General features: G+C 54.7%; 5 protein-coding genes across 5 annotated transcripts; 1 reads left to right on the top strand and 4 right to left on the bottom strand.

Moving 5' to 3' along the window:
- Window positions 1-407: 407 nt before the first annotated feature.
- On the bottom strand, window positions 408-992 carry EsH8_VIII_000703 (uncharacterized protein; the record flags this gene model as incomplete). The annotated part of the gene is made up of 1 exon (XM_083269745.1): window positions 408-992. The coding sequence occupies one exon, from the start codon at window positions 990-992 to the stop codon at window positions 408-410; it is 585 nt and encodes a 194-aa protein (XP_083129513.1).
- Window positions 993-3,206: 2,214 nt separating this feature from the next.
- Window positions 3,207-3,835, bottom strand: EsH8_VIII_000702 (S-adenosyl-L-methionine-dependent methyltransferase; the record flags this gene model as incomplete). Its single annotated transcript, XM_083269744.1, has 5 exons — window positions 3,207-3,240; window positions 3,309-3,322; window positions 3,417-3,486; window positions 3,571-3,664; window positions 3,718-3,835. The coding sequence occupies 5 exons, from the start codon at window positions 3,833-3,835 to the stop codon at window positions 3,207-3,209; spliced, it is 330 nt and encodes a 109-aa protein (XP_083129512.1).
- Window positions 3,836-9,809: 5,974 nt separating this feature from the next.
- EsH8_VIII_000701 (1-phosphatidylinositol 4-kinase LSB6) lies at window positions 9,810-12,344 on the bottom strand (the record flags this gene model as incomplete). The annotated part of the gene is made up of 3 exons (XM_083269743.1): window positions 9,810-10,731; window positions 10,838-11,620; window positions 11,674-12,344. 3 exons carry the CDS (start codon window positions 12,342-12,344, stop codon window positions 9,810-9,812), a joined length of 2,376 nt encoding a protein of 791 aa, XP_083129511.1.
- Window positions 12,345-16,344: 4,000 nt separating this feature from the next.
- Window positions 16,345-19,862, top strand: EsH8_VIII_000700 (SNF2 family N-terminal domain-containing protein; the record flags this gene model as incomplete). Its single annotated transcript, XM_083269742.1, has 2 exons — window positions 16,345-16,369; window positions 16,531-19,862. The coding sequence occupies 2 exons, from the start codon at window positions 16,345-16,347 to the stop codon at window positions 19,860-19,862; spliced, it is 3,357 nt and encodes a 1,118-aa protein (XP_083129510.1).
- A 2,114-nt stretch (window positions 19,863-21,976) lies between these two features.
- On the bottom strand, window positions 21,977-23,522 carry EsH8_VIII_000699 (stearoyl-CoA 9-desaturase; the record flags this gene model as incomplete). Its single annotated transcript, XM_083269741.1, has 3 exons — window positions 21,977-23,112; window positions 23,168-23,346; window positions 23,404-23,522. The coding sequence occupies 3 exons, from the start codon at window positions 23,520-23,522 to the stop codon at window positions 21,977-21,979; spliced, it is 1,434 nt and encodes a 477-aa protein (XP_083129509.1).
- Window positions 23,523-23,803: the final 281 nt, after the last annotated feature.

Below are 23,803 nucleotides of genomic sequence, written 5' to 3'. Positions count from 1 at the left end.
TCACATAATTCACACAATCACGGCGTTTCGGGGGTTGATGGAAGACGGAAAGGGGATGGGGCTGGCATTCGCATTAAAAAAGCAGGAGCGAGAGAACGCGGAGGGGGAGGTGGGGTGATATTCCCAACCGATCGGACGGGGCTCTTTGACATACCCCTACCTAGTCAGATACCATTGATTTGATGATGCGCTTGCGTGCGCCAAGTCCAAGGTTCACTTCCAGTTTCCCAAGACTGTGCCGTGTCTCGTGTCTCGTGTCTCGTGGCCGTGGTTGATGGTACATTATTCCTTGTGACTGTCGTGTGGGGGGAGACGATGCTCCCTTCTAGAGCTTCATGGTATACAGATATAATACAACATTTGTAGTACAGGCTTGTACATGGTCGGCTCTCGAGGCCTCTCGCCGTCTATTCCTTCTTAATGGCGTCCTTGACCAGCTCGGCCACGCGCTTCTTGTCGACCTCCAGATCCTTGCCCTGGGTCGCCGCGTTGATGAGCTTCATGACCTCTCCCAGCCCGCTCTTGCCCGCGGCGACGGTGTCCTCGATGGCCTTGTTGATGAGCACGCGGACGTCTGCCTCCGTGACGGTAACGACTCCGCTGCCGGCGATGTACTCGGACATGACCTTGGCCTGGAGGTCCTCCTTGTCGGCGAGATCGTCACGGCCGGCGGCGCGGAACTGGGCGGCGGCATCCTGCGTGGCGCGCTGGGTCTTGCGCAGGAGGGCGACGAGCTGGGCGTCGGTGGCTATGGGTGAGGACGTCTTGGCGGCGTTGTTGGTGGCAGAGAGGACGGAGCGGAGGACGGAGAGGCGCGGCGCGTCCTTGGCGCGCATGGCGGTCTTCAGGTCGGACTTGAGGGAGGCGAGGAGCGGGGGCGATGCCGGGGCGGCGTCAGAGGAGTACAGACGGAGCGCCCGAAGGGGGGAGGCGCGGCCGGGCACGGTCGGCCGGAGGGCCTGGAAAAGGCGTACTGAGCTTCGGGAGGCCATTGCGGGTGCGGTTCGGCGGGTTTGAAGACGGAGACGGAGAAGGGGTGACAGTATTTTCTCAATTGAACGTCTTTCGTGTCGTTAGGTTCTAGGGTTGGCACGTTGTCGTTTTTACGGTCGTCTCGTCCAGCGTTCTCTTCATTGGAGTCGGGGGGAAAAAAGTCGGCGACGAGAGCTTTCGTATCCTTGGCGCATACAGCTCCCAGGGGAGCATCTCATTGGCCGGAGGCCGTTGGGTGAAGCCGATGTTGGTGGCGCATTGTGGCACGGGTGTCCAGTGTGCACATTCTCAGGGTCTCAGCGTCTGTGTCCCGCTGAATCATACTGACTGACACTTTGACATACACTACAGAGCTCTCTCGTTTGCCGTTCATTGGCTAGAGGTTTGACATGCACCCTAGACTAGCATGGTCTAATAGTTTGGATGACACGCTAAGCCCATGAATAGACAGGCAATGTGCGGAGTATCATATCTTGGATATGGCCTCCTTGTCGAATGCATCCGAGTTGCTATAAGGGAACGCAACATTTGTGCAATCTCTGAGGCCCAGGGATCACCTGATGTGCCGAGCATCAAGGAAGCTGCAGCTGTGACAAGGGTCGGGGCATTCGCAAACGCATTCCGATATCACATTCACCGGGGGGCTCCAAGTTCAAAGTCCCATGGCCACACACGCCCGCGCGCACATGCTCTGCATAGCATATTTGGAGCGAGCCATAAACGCATTCCGGTTTTGGATTGGCCGGCAGAACGCCTCTGAACGTTGCGGTATGCATTGTTGTGAACAACTTGAGCCAGTCGTCGGCATCATGGCATCCCAGACGACGTCGTCCCTGGGTCTTGTCGTCTGCGCATAATGCGTTCAAAGCTATGCCCTGCGTCGCCGTGAAGTTCCTTTTCAACCAGATGACTATGCACCCCTTGAGGGTGCTGCCGGGGATGGAGTTTCCGAAGCCGGGGAACCTGGGTCGTGCGTAGCTCTGGGCGCTCACCGGCGTGGATATTGGCGTGGAACTTGCGAGAACGGCGGCGATTGCGGAGGCAAAAACCATGGCATCACCTGTTTAACACGTCTTTCTTCAGATGAAAGTGGGTTCCGGCGAAGGATGCGACTCGACAATAGCCCCCCTACATGGATGATATGCCCAGTTGTGATGCTGGTCGCGATTGTGTACCCTATGCTCAATGCGACGTGAGTGGTTCATTTGCGGCCTTCACCGAGAATCCGAGGAGACGGTAGCGAGTAAAATCTGTGCAGGCACGCTAGAATGTGTTCCTGTGCGGGCATGGTGCCTTGCTCCCTCCCAATCTAAGCCCGACGTGGAACTGTTACGGAGGGAGGCAGACAGAACAAGTACCCAGACCCTCCCTGCCACCCTTCCTCCTATCTTCTTGGACTCCTCGTGCCTTGCCTCGGCCACTGTCAGCTAGCTACCTGAAGTAAGGTACCCAAGGTGGGAATGGGAAACCGTCATCGTTCTGCCCTCCACCCACCGCTCAAAGTAGGTAGGTAGGTATGTACCTGCTTTAGCTCCCGCTGCTCTCCACTTCCACTACAGTCTCTTTCAACTTCATGTCTTCCTTTGCCTCACCCACTCGTCATCTATCTCAACTTGTTTCCAACGATGAACCCCCTCCGTCCACTCGCCACGAGAGATCCCGGCTTCGTTCAAACGTTGTGATCGAGTCTTTTCCTCCGTGGCTCACTCCGGCTGCCTGTTTCCCCTCGCTTGCTAAGAATTATCCTCCTGCTCCGGTCCTCCTCGTCCATCGGTGACGATAGTTACACCTTCAGTCGGCTTCAATCTCTCTTGATAAAGCCAATGCGGCCACATCCTCATGCTTGGACGGGCCTCAGCTTTGCATCTCTTTGGTTCTTGACCAAAAGTCCCATGCACTTTCGACGAGGCCCAGTGGCGAGTTGCATTGGCTAGGCGGCCGATGCCTCTCTGGGAGTAAGCCCCCTCTTATCATTCCGGTCTCACAGCAACCTTCATACACCGGTTTAAGCCACAACATATTTTTCAAAGCACAACAAGTGAAGAATAGAAACAACAAAACCGAAAGCTAGGCATGGGGTATTTGCTACCGTCCGTCACATCGTCATAATCATAATCTTTGTCCGGAATGCCCACCGAGTCTGCGCCAAAACCCAACGCTCCGCAATGCTAGCCCACACTCGCAATCTGACCGATCGGCCGCCGTGGTCTGCCTCAACGGCGAGCTTTCCGTCCTATACAAACATACCTTGACGGCGTATACGGGTTAGTCCGGCTTGGCTACCCAACAGCCGTGTCGAAAGGGAAGCCACTTACATTGGAAAATATGCCTGGGCCAGTTCGCCAGACATGGCCTTGGTGTTAGCCACGCCGTCTCTTGCTATCGGACGAGGCACAGCGCCTATGAGAATCGGAAGGACTCACCCTGAACGCCGGATTATCAGCCTCGCTCCTTGCCTGGGCCACCAAAACTTGGAACTCCTGAGAAGTCATGCTGCGATGCTACAGTCAGCTTCAGGCTCGGAAATACTAAACCCCTCAGAGGTTGTAACAGTAGCAAAGTTCATAACAGTCTTACCCCCGGAACTCCGTCATGGGATACATGGCTAGAGATGATAGCATCCTCCTGACGTTTTCTCTGTTAGCCACACCAATTTGGTGCTGCCTTGGATCTGGTTGCCGGTGAGATTCGTGAGCCTGCATTTTATTCCTGCAAAGTACCTACCATTGGACCAGCCACAAGTTGGGAGAGGAATCATTTGAGTTTCTACCGAGTCGAATCCAGCATTTTGCATCCAACTCTGCATTTGAAGCGGCGCTCGAGGGTCTTTGTACGGCTGCATGCTATCCAAGTATCGCCTCGACCACCTACGCAAGGCGTGATCTGTACGCACAACGACGATCAGCAAAGACAATGCCTTTGAGGAGGACCCGGCTTACTTTGAGTCAACGTCCCATTGTCCGATTGGGCGTTGAAGTATATTTCCACCATCTGGCACCAACCGCCAGGTCGAAGCACGCGATGGATGTCTCGAAGGTAGTCCCTCCATCGGTTCGAATGGATTCCGCCTGCCATCATTTGGCTATGCACAAGGTCGAAGTGGTTTGAAGGAAACGTGAACCTGGAACAAGTTAGCAGGGCCCTGCCTGTATGAGGCTTATGGACACAGGCCCAGTTGGGAAATACCTTCCGTTCAAGTCGTCGACCTGGAGATTCAAGTTCGCCGGTGTTTGAGTTTCATCGGGCCAGATGTGCGGGCAAATGTCGATGGCCACCACCTACCGAGACAGTTCAGCGTTGCACAAAAAGCACAGCACCAAGGAGCGGGACGCTTCCCCTTCACTTGAAGGGGATTGGCCTTCTCGGCATCTGCGGGATGGGAGTAGGAAGTAACATGTCGCCACCGAACCAAGATGAAGGGTCTTTCGTGCCAGATTTTCGAAGGCCAGCAGACCATAGCCGTCTCTCCCCAGTCATTGGGCCTCTTTGAAAATAATCGAACATCGAATGTCAAGAGAATACAGCACGATTTGAATATGGAATGTTGCGCAATACATACCTCGCAGGTCTGGTATTGCCGTGCAACGTCGATGGCCCAGTCACCGGCTCCAAACCCACACTCGAGTATCCGCCGGGGTCTGGTGATGGGTGGAAAAAGGAGTTGGCTTTCGAACACTATCGAAAGCACGACATGCATCATTTGCAAGCGCTCGACTTCGTCCTACAGTCCCGTTGGAGAGTATAAGCAGGGCATGCACATCTTCCAGGGGCTCGACGTGTCCCTTACCTCGTCTATCGGCACAAAATATGCCCCATTGTCAACTGCGTATCGTTGATATTCTCTACCCTGATGCGTGACCAGTTCGAGAAAAGAGTTGTCCAAAGGGACTGTCTGCGGGTCGCTGGGAGCAATTTAGCGACCAAGTAGCTCATCCACGACAGGAGAGGTGATCCAACAGTACCTTGCCATGTCGACAGCTGTAAAGAAACGTTGACTTTTTCTGTGGATCGGGTTTGACGATGTCGAGAAACTCCTGTCCACAGCTGGTCTCTGGATTTGGCCTTGAGGAGAAGGCGAGGTTGTATTTGATGGTCGTTCTACCTCAACGAGGTGGCGTTCTCAGGCTTCAAGAACAGGACAGGAAACAAGGACTATTCCTCAGGCACAGCCCGCTCACGAATTCCGAAAGACCGTCAAGGAAGCATATCAGGATCACAAGGGCGTAGACGAAGGCAGCAGTGGTGTCTAATAGACATAAAATTAACTGCCCGCTGCGTTGGAGGTGGGGACATGGGCAAGTCGAGGTGCCTCAGATTGGTCGACCATTCTTTCTACACCCCACGATGTCGCTGTCGATCTTGGGTTAGTACTCTACGACCCAGAGAAGCCGGGAGCCTGTTTCGGTGTACTTTGGTACGCGGTACGGACGAGGCAGCCTTCAGGTGGCATGGATATGTCCTCTGCTATTATTGCTGGCCCCTGGACCCCCTGCACGCACGAAAATTCGAGAATGGAGCCGGCAGACAACCAAGACGTGCTAATCCCAGGCCGGGGAGTGGAATACAGTAGGGGCAGGTGTGGCAGCGGGTCCGACCCATCCTGGCCACCGCTTTTATCTATTGCCAGATCCATGGATTCCGTTAACCGTGGCTGGCTTTCATAAGCTGTTCCGGAAGCCAGGTAGGCGGTTGCTCTCTAAACGACCCGGTTGTTGTCCAGCGGGACGCGCCATCACAGATTCACACCACACAGGGCTGCGAAAGGACACGGAAATAGACGTGTTTCCTCTCATCGACTGCGGGCGCAGGATTCTGAGCTTTTCTGGAAGGTCTACCGTCTCCACCCCGGAAACGGGTGAATATGCCGATGCCGCTACAATCAGAACACCCACACCGACAACCAAGTCTGGTGGTGGATGTTGTCCCTGAGACCAACCGCATGGAAATAGTACAGGGCCCAACACACACCTTTCTGCTGCAACCCTCCAGTGCCCAGGCAATGGGAAGCTCTTCAGCAAACACGGCTCTCCGCCCCTTATTTCCTGCCTATTCCTCCTCCTCCTTCCGCGGGTGGGAACACTGCTTAAAGGAGGGGTTGCATGGGCGATCTGCACCCATCGCACGCGGAGCTACAATCGAAGTCCGACGGCTCCCTTGTCCCAAGGATCCGGTCGTTGGCTTATGTTTGAGGGCGAGGCAGCCACGGAAGGTGGGAAGTCAATCCGAGCTAGAGGAGCGTCGCACAAGACATGATAGGTTCCCAGGCCACACAAGGCATCACGCGCTGCTTGAAGTTGTTGAGCCCTCCCGAGAACACGGACCTGGATTCTTTCCTGTGTGGTTGAGGCCGCGGGTGACTTGTGTGGCCCTGAAACGAATTGAGGAGCAACCTCGACCAAGGCTAGTTGTCGTTGTCTCGTACGACAAGTGAGCTGGACATCCTCTTATGCTGCTTGACTGGTTTGGCATTAAGCAGGCCGGGACCGTATGCGGCCGAAAATCACCAAGGGCGGAGCCCATGGCCTGATCCTCACACACAAAGCAGGCAATCATCTGCGCTCATACTAGCGCAGTGAGACCCGCGTCAAGCCTGTATCTCACGACAGCAAACGGAGGGAGACAGGCATCCTAAGGAAACACATCGATCTTTACTCTACCAAGCACGCATGCCTGCCTCTGCGACCCCAAGCCTCCACCACACCACCCCCGAGACTCTGCTGGAAGCAACTCGGTCGGATGGCGGCAAAATATGCACGAGATAGGCAAAGGTCTGCGAAATATAGGTAGGGGCATGGCTCTGGCTGGTGGGTTGTATCGCTGCATCTTGACACGTTGGCGAATTCGGGCGTGTGCTGATGAGGTTTAATTACCTCACTCCCTTTGCTCCCTTCTTGAGGTTCTTAATCCCGTCTCATCCTGGGATGGTTGCTTGTCAGGCGGGGCGTACCTTTAAAAAGTCGAACTCCGGGAGGTTCACCCAACATTGATTGTTTCTCGTGCGCAGATGGTTTGATGAAGGTTGGAAGAAGAAATTGGCCGGCCCAGTCCAACGAACGAACCCCTCGACGGGCCGTTTGCAGGTTAGAAACCTGTACATGCTAGTCGACTGGGTTGTTGCCGGCTCGGACAGTGGAGTTTCGGGAGAGAGCGCGATGACGCGAGCCACAAAACTCCTGGTTCCAGCTATTTGGGAACCGAGGAGCGAGGGTCGACGACCCCTTCCTTGTTAAGGAAACCACATCCTGGTGCTTGGGAGCGCCATGCCTGTCCTTAACGGCCACGTACTCGCTGCACTCTGCAACCCTTGCACCAACGGATTCGGATGCATTGCATGGCGGACGGATAGAAAAGCAATGGGAGACATCATGAGACGACGGCACGCCGTTCGCGCTGGCAACCAAGCAGCCATTGCGCACCATCCCAACCATCCCTTGACGTCAGGACGAGAGAAGCGGAAGATTTGTCAGTTGTCGGTACCGTCTGTCTAAACCGCCACAGTCTTACTCGAGCTGCAGGCAAACCTCTCCTTGGGACTATGTCTTTATCGACTGGGGGCGCGGGTTGCCCGGAGGCGACCCCGAAGGGGGAGGGGCTGAGAGAGGAGAAGCTGAGACTCTTGTTACCATAACTCCCACCGGCCGGAAAGAGCTACTACTTGGGAATCACGTCGGCGTCGGCTGCATGACTGAGCGCACCTGCCAACCGTTAAACGAGCAACTGACAAAAGCGATGCGTATTGTTTGCTAGGTAGCCACAAGCCATGCGGCCACGGAGAAGGATTCGGAGAAGGGGCCGCGATCCATATCTCGGCAACTACGACGAAGTCATCTCCCTGCGCATGCTGTTACTGAGAGTATCGCCCAGCGGCTGCGCAAGATGATCCTTCGCGACAGGGAGCGAGGCAGCAGACTAGCCTCTCAGAGGCGATGCACGTCAGAGGGGAGCATTCGACCCATCTCCGTAACATGCTACTGTATGTAATCGTTCCTGACGACCCGACTTGAACCGCTTCGATTAAGAACACGCCTCTAAGCTTCGCATCTTGCGGCCGTTGACCGCATTCTCGTCTGCACGGTGCGGGCCGTGCATCTGCGTATTCCATTCTTTTTACCCGGTCTGAGAGAAATTGGACCAGCTCCTTCCTCTTCCAACTGTCTTTCTTCTACCATGTAAAGAGGGGAAGGAGATGAGTTGGCGGTCGATGAGGAGTCACATTCTGGTCCACCAACAGGGAACCCCGGTCGAGAGGAACCCTGTTGGTTCCTCCCTCTTCGTCTTCCTCTTGAACAGAACCGTACTCTCGGGTTCCCTAGGACGGGAGGCTGGGGCATAATCGTCCCCCTTCATCGATGTCAACCGCCCCCCTATGACCCCCTGTCTTGCTGACGGAACATAGCTTACCACACACGACGCTGAACCACGCAGTACGTACAGGTGGTCAGAAACCCACCCCCTATTGTTGGATGAGGAGCGGCGTGACCTACCGCCTACGATGGAATTGCTTACCCATTCCTACAATCCGTTTCCCAAGAAGGCACTTGGTTTGGTCATTTTACAGGGCGCGGAGAGTACGGATACTCCTACGAGGCTATAGGTAGTGTTGCCAAAAAAGAGGTGGAGCACGGCGCCGGTCCTACGAGCCGACAAATCCTAAATTAAGTGCGGCCGCGGCTTTACTGCGGTTATGGGTATACGGGATGGACTTTTTTTTTTTTTTACTCCTTCATCTCATTTAATATCTACCGACGATACGGGATTTGGACGTAATGCCGACGACGCCCACCCTCCTATAATATTACTGTACCACGCACACACCGAGGCCAGGCAGGCATTTCTCCAAATCCCAGCACTCCTCGAGCGGACGTGCCGCAAATCGCCTCCCCTTTCCGTAAAATGCGAGCCCGAATATCGGCGGCCGCCTCGATGACGACTCTCTCTCTCTACGTGTTTCTTTGGCACCGGATGACCAAGGGCGGAACGGTGGTCACGGCTTTCGGACTCAAATACGCTGTGCGACTTGAGCTGTCACTTCCCCTTCCCCTTCCGATTCGCACAGCCTCACTTCCCGGAGGCATTGTTATTTCCCAGCTTTCGCTCTTATCACCTGGGGGGTCTCTCATGCTACGTCTGGTTTGGGGACTTTGTATGGATTGCTGGTCGGCGACATATACCCTGTGACTAAAATGGGTGCGAGGGCCACAAGGTAAAGTGGGAATCCTTGCAAGATTCAAAAAAAAAGGTCCATCTCAAGTTACCGAAAGAGGTTCTCTGCATGCGCCTTTTCCAACCTCCCGCGAAAACGAAGCCCCTCTCTTGGAGGGCCCAGGCCGCTTTCTTTGCTTTTTCCTCCTCATGTTGGCCCCCCCTCCGCGCGGGTCTGCGTCTTTTGGACCTGTCTTTGCATGTCTCCCTCATCGTGTCTTCCATATCGTGTCTCCCGTATTGTGTCTCTACCTCAGACCCTCGTCGTCTTTACCTGCCACTTGAATCTCCTCCGCCAAGCAACCGGTGATAGAGCTACCCGACCTCAGGGAACGCCACCAGCATCCCCACGTTTGGTAGTAGTCACTGTTCTAGACAATACCCAAAATGAGCCAGCAAACTCCCGGCTTCCCTATTCCTACTTGGCGTGGTGCTCCGGCAAACAGTCGGGAAGGCAGGAAAGGGAAAAAAGAAGGGGAAAAAAAAGGGTGTACCACTCTTCGCACCTTGCATGCGCAGCGGGCGGAGCGAAACCCACCAACCGATACCTAGCTCCAACTCCTCGTGAACGCCGTGCCGCCCCCGTATGTTTTGCTCGATGCAAGCCGAGTGGATCACCAACAGGTGAAAACCGGGTTCCTGGCTTTCACCGGCTCCAACCTCTCCACAATAACCTTGCGTTGGTTACCCTCCATGCCCTCGGCGGCCGCATAGCCCAGGTCACCCTCCTCAACGTCGCCATCGTCGTACTCTTGGCTCGGGCGGAAGCCGTATAGGTGCTGAGCGATGCTGTTGCTGTTACGTCGCCCAGCGGCCGTCGCGAATGAATAGCGACGCTGCTGCTGTGATTGTTGCTGGCGTGCGGGAGAGTACATATTGAGAGCGCGAGGCCCATGATAGCTTTCTCGTTGTGGTTGTCCTGAAAACCTAGGTCGCTGTAGTGACGCGTCTTTACCCAACGGTGCCGAGGACGCCAAAATACCCGAGCCATTCATCGACGTCTCGTCCGGTGACTGAGCGCCCTCGCCCGTCGGGCTCGACGCAATTTCAAATCTGCCCGGATGCGGCATGTCGGCGGGGGGACTGGCAAAGCCAAGTAGGTCCTCGTCGACGCGATGCGGGGGTGCAGTGGAAGAGTTAGCCTCGCCGATGTCGCCCTCGTCGATAGAGCGCCGCAGCTCTGCCTCATGGCGCATCATTTCAGCAGACGCCACCCGCATGGGCACTGCCACGGGTACTTCGACGAGGTCATCCCAGACACAGACTTTGGCGCGGCGTGTGAGCTCCAGAGGGCCATGATCCGGCGTCTTGAGCGTCTCTACCACGTTCCATGCCTGGCCCTTCATGACGGCGATCTGCCGAGCAAACATCTTTTCCTGGAAGTCTGGGTCCAACTGGAACACCTTCCGTAACGCCAGTTGCGTCTGGCTCCACCAGTGAGTTGACGTTAGAAGAGGAAGGAAATGATCCCGCGTCTTTTGTGAGAATGGCCGTCCAATCAGGTCAACGGGTAGAAATAGCCAACCAAAGGGAAAGCTGTGTGAGAGGGGCAGTCAGCGTGGTTGTTCTTACAGTTTTCTTCTTTTTTGATTTTCATCCGGTTGGGCTGACGGATGAGGCGTGTGGTAAAAGTCCTACGTACCTTCGCCAAGCGTCTGGGTGTTTCCAGGGCCAGGAGAGTGAGTTGTCAATAGCACCGATCGTGATCTTGGGATCTTGTGTGCTTGGCCCGGGGCTCGATGCCTTCATGGGCTGCTGCGTCTTGTAAGGGTATTGGGAGCGGCCTTCTGCTGGTGGCCGCTGGCCCAAGTCTACCGGCCGCGGCCCGTCCTCTGCGGATGGGCCTGTCTCCATGTTCATCTGGAGTGGCTCAGATACGATTGAAACCTGCTGAGTGCTCCAGTCCACCTTTATCATCCAGTTGTCTAGGCCACGATCTGTGTTCCGCATCATGTAGTCTAAAATGACCAGCTTCTCAAGCTCTTCCCGGAATGACTGTTTCAATGTTTCGGTCCACATGAAGTTGTCAGGACCCAGGGGTAAGCTTTCCTGCCTGCCTTCGTCGTCGCTTTCTATATCTTCCAGTGCAGCGGCACTGCTGGGCCGGCAGTTTTCCGCCCATCTTCTCCTACGCTTGCGGTGCGGATCATTAGCCCTGAATCCGGACCAGTACTGGTCCGGCCAGGGATGCTCTCGCAGAAAAATGTTGGCGTCTTTGAATCCTTTGAGAAAGACCTGGAAGCTTCCTGGCTTCTCTGGAAGTGGTTTCTGCTTCCTGTAGAAGTTATGGCGGTCCCAGAAAGGGTAATGGAAAGACTTTGAGGAAAGCCACACAACATCCGTGTAAGGCACCATGTGAGTGCGAAGTTGACAATCCAGCGTGTATGCTGCTGCTTCGCTGACATATGAGAGATTGGGAATCAGGCTAATATAGGTCAACAAGCAAGTCCTAAGGAGAAGTGACGCTTGGTAACTTACCATGCTCGCCCAAAACAACAGGGAAACAGATTTCGATGAATCCACTTGTTCCATTTGGGGTTGCCAGCGGCATACGGTTCCTCGTCCTTGGGCTTGAATACACCCACGACCTTCCCTTCTGTATTCCGGGCAAAGTAACTGCCAGAGCTTCCCTGCGTGATCATTCGCGGATGCGTGCCTTGAAGGATGGCTTGTCTAACGCTGCGCACGATTTCCTCGAATTGGGACTTTGTCATGACGTCTTGCGCCACGGCAAGGCCTTCAGGCGTAATGGGCCGGACACCCTCGGGGGGCTGGAAAACGGAATGATGGATTTCGAGACTTTCCTCCTCTCCGGTCTTGCCACGGCCCTTGGCGCGCTTGAAGCGACTGGCGATCTCATCTGCCCACCGTTCTAATCGAGCATTGATGGCCTTTATGTCAACACCGGAGTTGCTGCCGCCGCGACGACGGTTTCTTGGCCTAGAAGAACCGGCATTTATGGGTTTCGGGGTGGTCATGCCCGAGCGGGGGCGCGGCTGGGAGATGGGGGCGAAGCGAGGCGCGGAGGCCGGCTGGAGGGAGGCGTATGATTGGGTCAAGGGGTCATCGTCTTCGGAATCGGAAGAGAGGGCGTCGGCCTGGGCGAGACGTTCGTAGCCCGTTGTCGGGGGGCGGGAGGAGCGAGGCATCGTGGGCGGATAAAGACGGAGGGAGGTATCGATTGGAGGAGGGCGAGGCAATTATCGGGCAAAGAAAATGCGAGAAGCCAAAGCCATGTGGGTGAGTTTCGTGGAATCTTTTGAACAACTGGAGGTCGAGAAGCTTCGGAACAAGGTCTCCCCTCCCGTATCTCCGTTGCGATGGGGGAGTCAACCGAAAAAAGGAATGCGGAAACCTGGCCTGAACATGTAGGAGGCCACCAAGTCTATAGAAAGAAGGCGAACAGGGATAGGAGAAGGAGAAAGAATAGCAATACACAATTACAGGTGGCGTGCAGGTGCCAGCAGGAAGCGAAATCGAGGATGAAGCCAAGAGGGAACAAGTGGCCAGGTGGTGGTTGTGGACAGGAACAGTTTCCCAGCGAGTCGCGTCCGTTGGGCGTGTGTCGTCAGAAATCCATGGTTTCGGCGGCAGACCGCGATGCTGTCATTGGGGTACAACCAGCTCTGCTATCATCCCGGTACCTCGAGGTCCAGAGCACCTGCACCTCACGGCGACGCGGCACAAGCACAGGCCAGTCTGTGACTCTGCCGGCTAGGTCTTCCAGGGACGGATCGGACGCCGCGTTTACCCGACCTGACAGGACCCGACTAGGGCAATGGAAGGCACCAATTGAAAACCTCGCCCTTCCAACAGTGCCATGGTAGCTGCTGAGATTGGACAAGCTGCACCAGACACAGCCCGTTGACACGAACGGGAAACCCTCAGGAGCAGTCGGCGGAGCGTCGACTAGCCCTTCATGAGCTTGCTTCAAGCGTCCAGAGGAGGGTTGCCATGTCTGTCTTTGTCAGTCCTGACCTGGCGCCCGAATAGCTGTCAAGTACCTACCGAGATAGACGGAAACGGCGGGTTCAACGTTTGTGTCCGAAGTGAGATGCAGTTGGCGGGTCCTCTGGGCCACACAACAACACCGACTCGCCATGACCATACGGGCGGGGTAATACTCGTGGTTGCCTCTGAAGGGCTGATGTTGGTGGAACGAGGGATATGAGCGAGTTTGCGAGATTGACAGACTGGATATCTTGGACATTTACATCAACCAAGGCTACCACCAACTAAAGCACGGAATGCCAACCAACCTAAACGCAGCGTGAATTGGACAGAATCCAACTGCACTATGTACCTGTAGACAACACAGGCTCGCGTCGACTTCATCTACCTAGTCGTCCCTCTAGTGTTAGTCGACTACTACCTACCGGTACGTACGTAGGATGCTACCGCCGCCTGTCCACACCCCCAGAATCCCCAAACTCTCGGGTCGCAGCCATGGGCCCACCCACACCCCACGTCGTTCTCTCGCGCCGGCGAATTGGTTCGATTCATCAGGCGACATGTCGATGGGCATAGCGTCCGTTTCCATTGCCCCGGCCAATCCAGTCTCGATCTCACCGTCATATCCGCAGGCAACGTCCAATTTTCGGACTCCTGTATCCCCTGCAGAATGACAGGTCCAGCATCGTCGTTTGCGGTCTGGGCGACTGTACCCGGGTGATCTTCCCACCTCAAGCCTCCCAAGTGTCTTGCGAGATCCCGATCAGGACAATCGTCTGCCACACCGGCCAATCCCTTCCGGTGCCCTTGTGCTCTGTCCCCCCTCTTCCCTCTGGCCGTTCTGGAATCCTTTATCATCTCTTCGCCCGCTCCACCTTTTGCCCCAATCTCTACTCACACAGCACTCCTTCCTGCCAATAGGCGTGTTATCTCAACCCAGAGCCGCACATCTTAGCTTCGAACAACTCTGCCTTTCTTGTACGGGAGTCAAAATATGGCGTCTCCATTTGAAACCGGCATCAGTATCAAATTCCGAGAGGTGACGTCAAGGACCTTCTCGCCCGAACCAGATGCTCACCGCGGGCGCAAGAGGCATCGCAGCCTTACAAGATGTGACCTAGAGGCTACTCACTACGGCGGCACGGGCGAGTCCAGCACGTTCCGGGGACGACCCCGCCGCCGATCGACCTCGCTGCTGGCATTGTCCTCCCGGGGTTCTTCACGAGCCATTCCGAGCACTTCCGTGTCGCCCATGAGGAAGCGCCTCCTTCGCGTTGTTCTCCTGGACCGGCGACGGGGGCAGAGCCCCTCCCGGTCCCGATCGCCCAATCATCAGCAGGTCCCGCCCCGACGCCGCCAGAGAACGCGGAGCCGGAGCCGTACCCATAATACCAAAGACCTGTATCAGGCAAAGGACCAAGTGCCTAGGCCCCGCCAAGAGCAACAATATAAGAATGCAGACTTGTCAGGCAAACCTGTTCAAGACCGATGACCCTTTGGGTAGATAATAGCGTGAATTTGGAGGAGAAACAAGCCGGAAAACAGAAAAAACGGAAACCGCGAAAAAGGCAACCGCTGCAGCATCAGTCGGACATGCTGCTCACATGACATTGTGCGGTGTGCGCAGACAACCAAGAACCTGGATATCCCGCCACTAGTTGAACGGGTCCAAGAACCATTGCTTCGTCGGAGAGGTTCCGCCACGATGGCCATGGCTTGAATGGCCCATATCAACGTAAGACAGGCATCGAGACACCCGGCGTCACGGTTAGATGGATCCATCGAGCAGATCGAATGGGGTGTGCAAGCCAACGACGGCATTGTTGCCTGAGTGGCAGTGGTGGGAGATGTGCTAAAATGGCTCACAGTTAAAAGTGTGGGATAAGGTTGGGACCTGTAGGGCGAAACACACAAGGCCCAGGGTGGCAAGAGCCAATAATTCGGAATCACCATCGCTACAAAAACAAAAAGAGAAGAAAAGGGTAAAAAAAAAAAAAGTACCAAGGGTTTTTTTGAGTTGCAGATTGGGTATGAACCAACTCCTAACACTCGGGAAGTGGAGAGATCGGGGAGACAGCAGGGACACCGCCAGAACACTAAAGCGGCAAACTCGGGTTATGCTTTCCAGAAAACGAAGCCATAAAATTAAGCAATACAAATTGAAAAATTGGAAACCTCTATCTGCAATGATAGCCACGAGTGACGGGGAAAAGTTGGCTGGTCAAGTGATCACACGCCCTTTCACAGGCTGCCTTTTGAGCCAACGGAAAGGTGTAGAGTGGGATGTCCTGGGCCAAGATGGGCTGGAGTGGGGCGCACAGACCAGACTCACTCTGAAATGGGTGGCCACGTGAGGATGCGAACTTTCCAGGTAGCTAATCGGAATCGGGAATCAACGGGTCTCCACTGCAGGTGCCCCGCTGCAAGAGGGACGGAGGAGTGACCTCAGCTGCAAGAAGGCTGCAGCCAACGCTGCACTACCTACATTCCATGTGCCGCGCCTACCTTCACTTTTTGCCCATATTTGCGCTTGCCTTACCTTGGGTTACTGCTGTCATTGCTTTCTCCCGTCTTGCGCCGGCCTGCAAGAAACTTTGCCCTGAATATTCTCGGAGGCAACGACAATGATATGGGACAAACGACACTCTGAACAGGCGTCGACTTGAATCGACTCGACTCCTCGACCTCGTTCTTCCCGCCTCCACGCGCCACTCACCCCATTCTAAGGTGTATTCCTGGATTCTGGGTCTCTTTTTCAAGTTAACTCGACTCGGCTCGAAGACTCACTCCTCGGCCGTGACTCCCCCCTACTCTGGTCCTTCCCATTCACTGTCGCAAGTCATCTCTGGGTGTAGCTTCGTTCGTGCCATCCTCAAATCTCACCACCTACCACCGCTCGTCGCTTGCCATCTCTGCTATCTAGCAGACAATCACTGTTCGAAGCGCAGCGACTCCCGGCCTCAGTATATTCTTTCACGGATTTTCTCTATACAGGCCGAATACACACGACATTGTTGTTCCCGCCTCTGACAGCAAGACTGATAATTCAACAATCTACTTCGCATCTCCCTCGTTTGTGATGATCGCAACCACTCCTATAGGACTGCTTATCTGAAGCTCACTTTCTGCGTGCGATTTCCGGCACCTTCTTCACACAGCACAACAACGACGAGTCGGCACACACGAAGACACACGGCCATGGCGTCGCCAAACAGGTCAAATGGTGAGTCCCCCCCCCACCTTCCTCGGCCTTTGACAATCCTCCTACCCCTCCGACGAGCGGCCTGACGATCGCTCTTTCCTTCTATCCTCCGCCACGAACCGAACTCTCTCCACGATTAAAACAAGCCTCAACGGGGATTTACTGACAAAATCCCGCTCAAGGCCAAGCAAACTTTGCGATCAACGCCCAGCCGCAGTCGTGGAATGCGCAGGCTTTGCTAAACCCCCGTTCCTACACAGCTCCCACGCCCGCTGCGAGTCGAAATTCTCCAAAGCCCCAGTCTCTGGCGACTCGAGCCGCTCCGGGAAACCAAAGCATCAATAACAACAACGCAGTCGTTTTCCAGTTCGCGAGTCCTAATGACACGCCCAACGACTCGCTAACACCCAGCATGGCTTCAGGCGCCTCGACACCGGGTCGCGACAACGGCGTATCGCCTTATGGAATGGGAAACATGATCGAGAGAATGAGGGACGTCCAGGATCGTGCTTCCGCGCCTCAACCCAAGCGCAGGAAATACGACACACCCGAATCCGATGCCGACAACAAGAAAGCGATGGGGCCTGGCGGCAGCGGTATGCTCGGCGCATACGTCAAGGAAAAGCAGGAGGAAGGCAAGAAGGAAAATTCAAAGGTGCCCAACCAGACGGTGGACCTGACCGAAGGTGACGACGATGTGGTTATGGTGGAAGACCCCACGTACGAGGAGGTCTGCTACGGCATGCTCTCGGGCCACCTTGATTGCCACAAGGTGCCCTCTGCTAAGCCAGGCACTCAGAGTATCTTCGGGGCGGACTGGATGCCGCCAGTCAAGATCGTCCTGAAGAGACTTATCGGGGATTCGACGAAGAGGATTCAGGCCTACGACTACACGCGAGACATCATCGGGAACGTGGACGCGGCCACAGCCGGGGCCCTCGTTCCCTTGTTGGACTCCAACGTCCGCCTCAGAACCGACTGCAAGATTCCGGCGCGTAGGAAGCAAGCGGATGAGGTTCCGGGCAATGCCATTTCGAGGTCATATCCTGTAGAGGTGACTCTCTACGGCCAGTATAGGTTCGGCAAAGCTGTTGGCAAGCACTTTGAGAGACACAGGATCACCCTTCGTCACCCTAACAGAGTCGACAAGGGCGTCAGGTACGAGAATGTCCACGCTGAAACCAAACCGACACCGGGCCCCGGCGCGAGAAACCTGGCTGGAGCTCTTGCTCAGTACAACAATCATTCGTCTTCAACTTACTACACCAACCCAACTCCTCGTACTGTGGAGGAGATTCGATCAGACGTCATGGGTGTCTTCGACTCCATGGGGAAAACGGATGAGCTTCCTGAAATGAATCCAGCTCCGATCATCACTACCGACCTGCTCAAGCACCAGAAGCAGGGTCTGTATTTTATGACGGTGAAAGAGAAGACGTCGACCCCCGAGGAAAGAATCAAAGGTTCTATGTGGCAACTCAAAATCGGGGGCAGCGGCCAGAAATCGTACTACAACGTCATTACCGGCCATGCGGAGCGACAGCTTCCTGCGGACACTCATGGCGGCATACTTGCCGACATGATGGGCTTGGGAAAGACTCTGAGCATACTCTCGCTCATTGCTAGCTCGTTGGATCAAGCCAACGAATGGGCAGGCCGCACGCCTGTTCAGCCGGAGATGCCACCCCAAAAGGCCGGAGGAAAGGCGACAGCCTCGAGCTCTCTACCGCTGACAGCCATCTCCAAGAACGCCAAGGCGACACTGCTTGTTTGTCCTCTGAGTACTGTTACGAATTGGGAGGAGCAGATTAAGCAACACATCGCTCCAGGAGAACTGAGTTACTACATCTACCACGGATCGAACAGAATCAAGGAAGTTGAGAAGCTTGCTGAGTTCGACTTGGTCATCACTACGTATGGCTCTGTTTCGAGTGAACTAGGCGCTCGCAGTAAGCGAAAGTCGGGCAAGTATCCCTTGGAAGAAATTGGATGGTTCCGCATCGTGCTAGATGAGGCACACATGATTCGCGAGGTGGCAACCCTTCAGTTTAAGGCCATTGTCCGGCTGCAGGCCGCTCGGCGTTGGGCTGTGACCGGAACGCCGGTCCAGAATCGTCTCGAGGATTTGGCCGCCCTCCTCCAATTCATCAGGCTCAAGCCCTTTGACGACCGCAACAAGTTCAATCGATTCATCGTGGATCCCTTCAAAGCCTGCGACACAGAGATTGTCCCCAAACTTCGCGTTCTTGTGGATAGCGTCACGCTCCGGCGTTTGAAGGACAAGATCAACCTCCCCCCACGAAGCGACAACATTGTCAAACTTGAATTCACAGCCGAGGAGCGTGAGGTCTATGACCTTTTCGAAAAGAACGCTCAAGATCGCGTCAAGGTTCTGGCTGGAAATGGTGTGCAGCGAGCATTGGGAGGCCACACCTACATTCACATCCTTCGATCTATACTGCGGCTTCGACTTCTATGTGCCCATGGCAAGGACCTTCTTAATGAGGAGGACCTGGAGGCCTTGCAGGGTATGACAGCTGACATGGCTATTGACCTTGACAGCGACGATGAGGACAAGAAGCCCGGCTTGTCAGATCGCAAGGCTTATGAGATGTTTGAGCTCATGCAGGAGACGAATACAGATGCTTGCAGCGCTTGTTCCAAGAAGTTGGGGTCCAACGATGATGCTAGCATCGAGTCTGAGGGACAAGAGGATATTCTCGGCTACATGACGCCGTGCTTCCATATCATATGTGGCTCCTGCATTAAGGGTGTCAAGGAACAAGCCAAACAACTCCTCGCTCCTGGCCAGGCTATGGGGCCCTGCCCCATCTGCTCTGCGGTTATCAAGCCTGCCTATGTTGACATTCGTCGGTCCCGCGTCAAGGTCGAGCACGAGGGCCCTGCAAAGGACAAGACCACACCGAACGGTCGCAAGAGCTTCGGAAAGTATTCAGGACCGCACACCAAGACGAGAGCGTTGGTTGAGGATCTTCTCAAATCAAAGGCTGACAGTGACGCAAACCCCAACGAGCCGCCTTACAAGTCTGTCGTATTCTCGACGTGGACCTCGCATCTTGATTTGATACAGATGGCTCTTGACACTATTGGAGTCAAGTACGTCAGACTTGATGGCAGCATGTCGCGCATCGCCCGAACACATGCAATGGACAGTTTCCGTGAAGATGATTCAGTGCATGTCATCTTGGTATCCATCACAGCTGGTGGTCTTGGCCTGAACCTGACCGCGGGCAATAGCGTCTATGTCATGGAACCCCAATACAACCCTGCGGCCGAGGCTCAAGCCATTGACCGAGTCCATCGCTTGGGACAGAAGCGACCGGTCCGCACAGTTCGATACATCATGCGAAACAGTTTCGAGGAGAAGATGCTTGAGCTGCAGGAGAAAAAGAACAAGCTGGCAAGTCTTAGTATGGACAGAAAGGACCGGGTCTTTGATAAGAGCGAGGCAGCCCGACAGAGACTGATGGATCTCAGAAGCCTTTTCAAATGAGCTTCAGCTCCATCATTGGGCGATAGCCTCCAAGGTTTCAGTGATCTGCATTGCGCAAGCATAGCACCATGGCGTTTGGGAATATGCGGGAAACAGCAACTGGGAGCGGCGCGGCAGGCGGTATTCGGCCTCAACATTACTTTTTTTCTTTCTTTCCTTTCTTGTCGGTTGCCGCCTGTGGTTGGGATCATGGAAATCCCATTCGCCCAAACCACTACGGCGGCTGCATTATTTGCGTAGGGATGGGGGAGGCATTATTACTTTTCACGCGTCCAATGACCTGACGATACCACACCGCTACAGCACATCTCTTGCGAACAAGAGCGGCGAGCATGAGATCGGTTGAGGATGGAGTTGGGAGGCAACTTTCGATCGTTTCTCTTTTTTATCGCCTTTTCGTGGTATGGGCACTAGACATGCATTAGACCTACCCAGGCAGTGGGTATCTCACTCTCGGGCGGGCGACACATTTCGGGCTGAAGAAGGGGGGGAGGCACACATTGCATCGTCATCAAGACTTGATATTTAGGCGGTATCTATTGATACCACTTTGCAATCCACATGGGTCAACCTCACATGCTTGCCCAACGGCCGAGAGACCACCGTGAACGTCTTATCTCGGCTCATGTGGCAACGATTGGACGGGCAAAACCATGGCACATCGCGTGCTGATATGTAGTATGACGGTAGGACGACGATTTGTTGATGTCTTTGGATGGCGCAGGGGAGCCGCGCGTATCGTAAGCCGTCGCTAGTCCGTGAGATTGTTGGCAGTCACACATCCGAGGCAAGGAGCAGACCACCCGTGAAAGGGGTGGTGTATATCGATTATCATGACTCCACGAGTGCTTTGCACATGTTTTGATGGCTGATTTGCAGATTGGTCAACCGGCGAACCCCCCCCCCCCTTCTTCTCTCCAGCGTGTTGTTGCCGCATGAACGAATGTGCGTGTCTCTATAATGTGGAGAGTTGAGCAAAGGTGGATTCGCAACCACGAGTGACTGATCCTGGGGGGGTTGCTTTTTTTGTTGGGAAAGTCGTAGTGTAGTAATTGGGTAGTAGCAGTGTAAGGTTTTAGGTCCCCTTTTATTTTCCAATTTTTAATTAGTTCACTTTTTTTTTTTTTTTTTTCATGGTCCGTGAAGACGTAGCAACGGTCCGGTGGCCGAGCCATTCGTCCGGGGCCCCGCCCCAACCAACTTCCGGACCTTTACTTTTTTTTTGTTGCCCACTCCTCTACGTTATTATTGTTATTGTTATTATTATTGCCAAATTGGTTTTTTTTTTTTAAAAAAAAAAAAACCCCCCTCTCTTTCTTGATGGCCAGGGGTGGGGGGTGAATCTTCGAATGGCCTGACCACCCCCTCCCCCACCCCCCCCGGTCTCCCGAACGCGGGAAGTGAAGGTGCCAAGGAGGAGGAGGAGGCTCAACATTAAGCAACGAGGTGGAAGGAGACGAAAGCATGTGATTCCGGCTCGGGAAGAAGACGGAGGCGGCCTTGGCCCGTGAGGATTTTTACTTTATTTCATTCTCATTCTTCAGATTCCGTGACCGATTTTGGTGGTATCGTGTAGTCAGCCGCAAGGGTATTATTGTTCGATGCCGAACTTGATCAAGCCTTCGGTTCGGCGTCAAGCTTGCCAACATCTATCTTACTTGTGAGACAGGATGTATCGTGGAGCACGTGGATAAACTGATTTTTTTTTTAAAAGAAAACCAAAAGTGTAAAGTGAAAGTTCTTGCATTTTGATTCCTGTCCTTTTTCGATGGACATGTCATTTCTAATCTAACAGTTCTTCGACACTGTAAAGTAAACGCCCTCTGCAATGCCTGACCCCGCAAACGCCTTAAAAAATATCCCATAATTGTGAGGTCGGCGGTTGCTCCCACTCTCAGTCAAGGCTGCAGTGCGAAGAGGCACGTCACTAAAGACGGCTTTAGCAAGCCGTAGTGAAGACGATTCTTTCAACAACGCCCTTTGCAGAACAATCTGGAGTTGAACTGCCCGTTGAAGTATAGGTCAAACGCTCCCCCCCTCCACCTCGCCCGCCTGGTTGTTTGGTTTGAAACAGCCTCCCAAAAGTCATTAAATTGTCCGGTCCATCATCTTATTCATGCAGCGTCGGCGCTGGCGGCGGGTTGAGGAACACGAGTGACCTGATCACCAGCACGAACGATGCGTTGACCGCTCGAGTCGGTGACGTAGGTCATGTCCTTGTTCTCGAACTGAGCCCGCTTCCAGATCTCGACCTCACAGCCACCGCGGAGGACACCAACACGCATGGTGGACAGGAGGTTGTGGGCGGCGTTAGAGTGGAGGTAGACACCGCCGTTGAAGGTGGCGGTGGCGTCCTTGCCGATGGCGGAAGAAATGAGGGCCTTGCCACCGGGGTGTTCCTTGATGAAGTCGGTCACGTCGTGGATAACACCGGCAATGGCAACAAGACCTCTGCCGTTCTTGGCCTGGGAAACGAAATCGTCCCAGTCGATAACCGGCAACTGCTCCAGAGGAGCACCCCAGTCGAGCCCGGCACGCTTCTGGTCAAGCTTCTTCTGGAGTTGCTGAACACGTCCCTTCTCGATCTCGTTCTGGCGGAACTGCTTGAGGTCGGTAGCCAGGCCAAGCTGCTTCCAGGTCCAGATGCACCACTTGGTAGGGTCGTACTGCCACCATTGGATCGCGTTGCGGTAGTCCGATGGGAACTCGTGGTGGAAGTTGTGGTATCCTTCGCCGAGAGTGACGAGAGCAGTGATGACGTGATCACGAGGTGAGTTGCGGTCGTCGAAGGGCTGGTCACCGAGCCAGTGGGCCAGGGAGTTGACACAGAAGGTAGCTTGCTGGACAACGAAGATGCGGAGGATGCCACCGTAGACATATCCACCGAGCCAGTCACCCCATCCAAGGCCGCAGACAAGCGTGGGGAAGATGATGCCCATGGCGAGGACGCACTTGATGAAGTGGACGTGCTGCCACATTACGACGGGGTCCTCGTTGAGATCGGAGATGTCGGTTCGGCCCTTGCGCTTGGGATCTTGCTTCATGACCATCCAGCCAATGTGGCTGTAGAGGAGACCCTTGCGGACGGAGTACGGGTCCTTGTCGGTATCGGTGTAGCGGTGGTGAGCGCGGTGTCCGTGGGACCACCATCGAATGGAGCCCTCGACGGCGCCGGCGCCGACGGCGGCAAGGTAGATTCTCAGAGGAAGGCTCGCCTTGTACGAACGATGAGCCCAGAGACGGTGGTAGCCTGGGAGTTGCATGTAAGCACATATTGCATTCAAGACGGTTTCAACAAAACTCACCAGCAGTGATGCCGAGACCGGTGTTGAAGTAGTAGATGACGGAGAAAACGGCCGTCTTCCACTGAAGAGGAACCCAGTAGGAGGAGATGAAGCCGATCAGGGGAACGAGCAGGATGAAGGTCGTGTTCAACCAGTCGACATGCTTGTACCAGTTGCCCCAAGTAATTGGTTGAGTGGAACTGTTGACGGGTTAGCCCTCATCCTAGTGGTTGCAAAAGAGCGATGGGAGGGCGCACATGTGAGGCTTCTTGAGGTCATAGGCCTTGGATGCACGCACGGGGACGTAGTCGGCGGTGCCGTCGGGGAAGTTGGCGGCCTCCTTGGGCGTCGCGGCGGAGGACGAAGTCGTCGCCATGTTGAAGAACAAAGCCAACGGGCTGCAGTCGGAGAGGTCGGCAGCTCTTTTCGAAAGGCGAAATACTCCGGGGTGTCTATGCCAGACACAACTCCAACTATGCTCGGTGCGTTGTGGAGTGAGCAACGTCCGCGATGAGAATGCGGTCCGAAGTGAGCAGAGTACTCTGAGAAGAAGAAAGGTCTGGAGGATGAAATCTCAGAGTGAAGGGGGGGAGATGAAGAGTTGTGAATTATATAAAGGGAAACGAATAGGTTTAGAGGCCCCAGTAAGGAAGGACA

The sequence above is a fragment of the Colletotrichum jinshuiense genome, chromosome 8 (assembly GCF_051148585.1).
Source record: "Colletotrichum jinshuiense chromosome 8, complete sequence".
Taxonomy (NCBI): Eukaryota; Fungi; Ascomycota; class Sordariomycetes; order Glomerellales; family Glomerellaceae; genus Colletotrichum; species Colletotrichum jinshuiense.
This window is presented reverse-complemented; position numbering and strand designations above follow the sequence as displayed.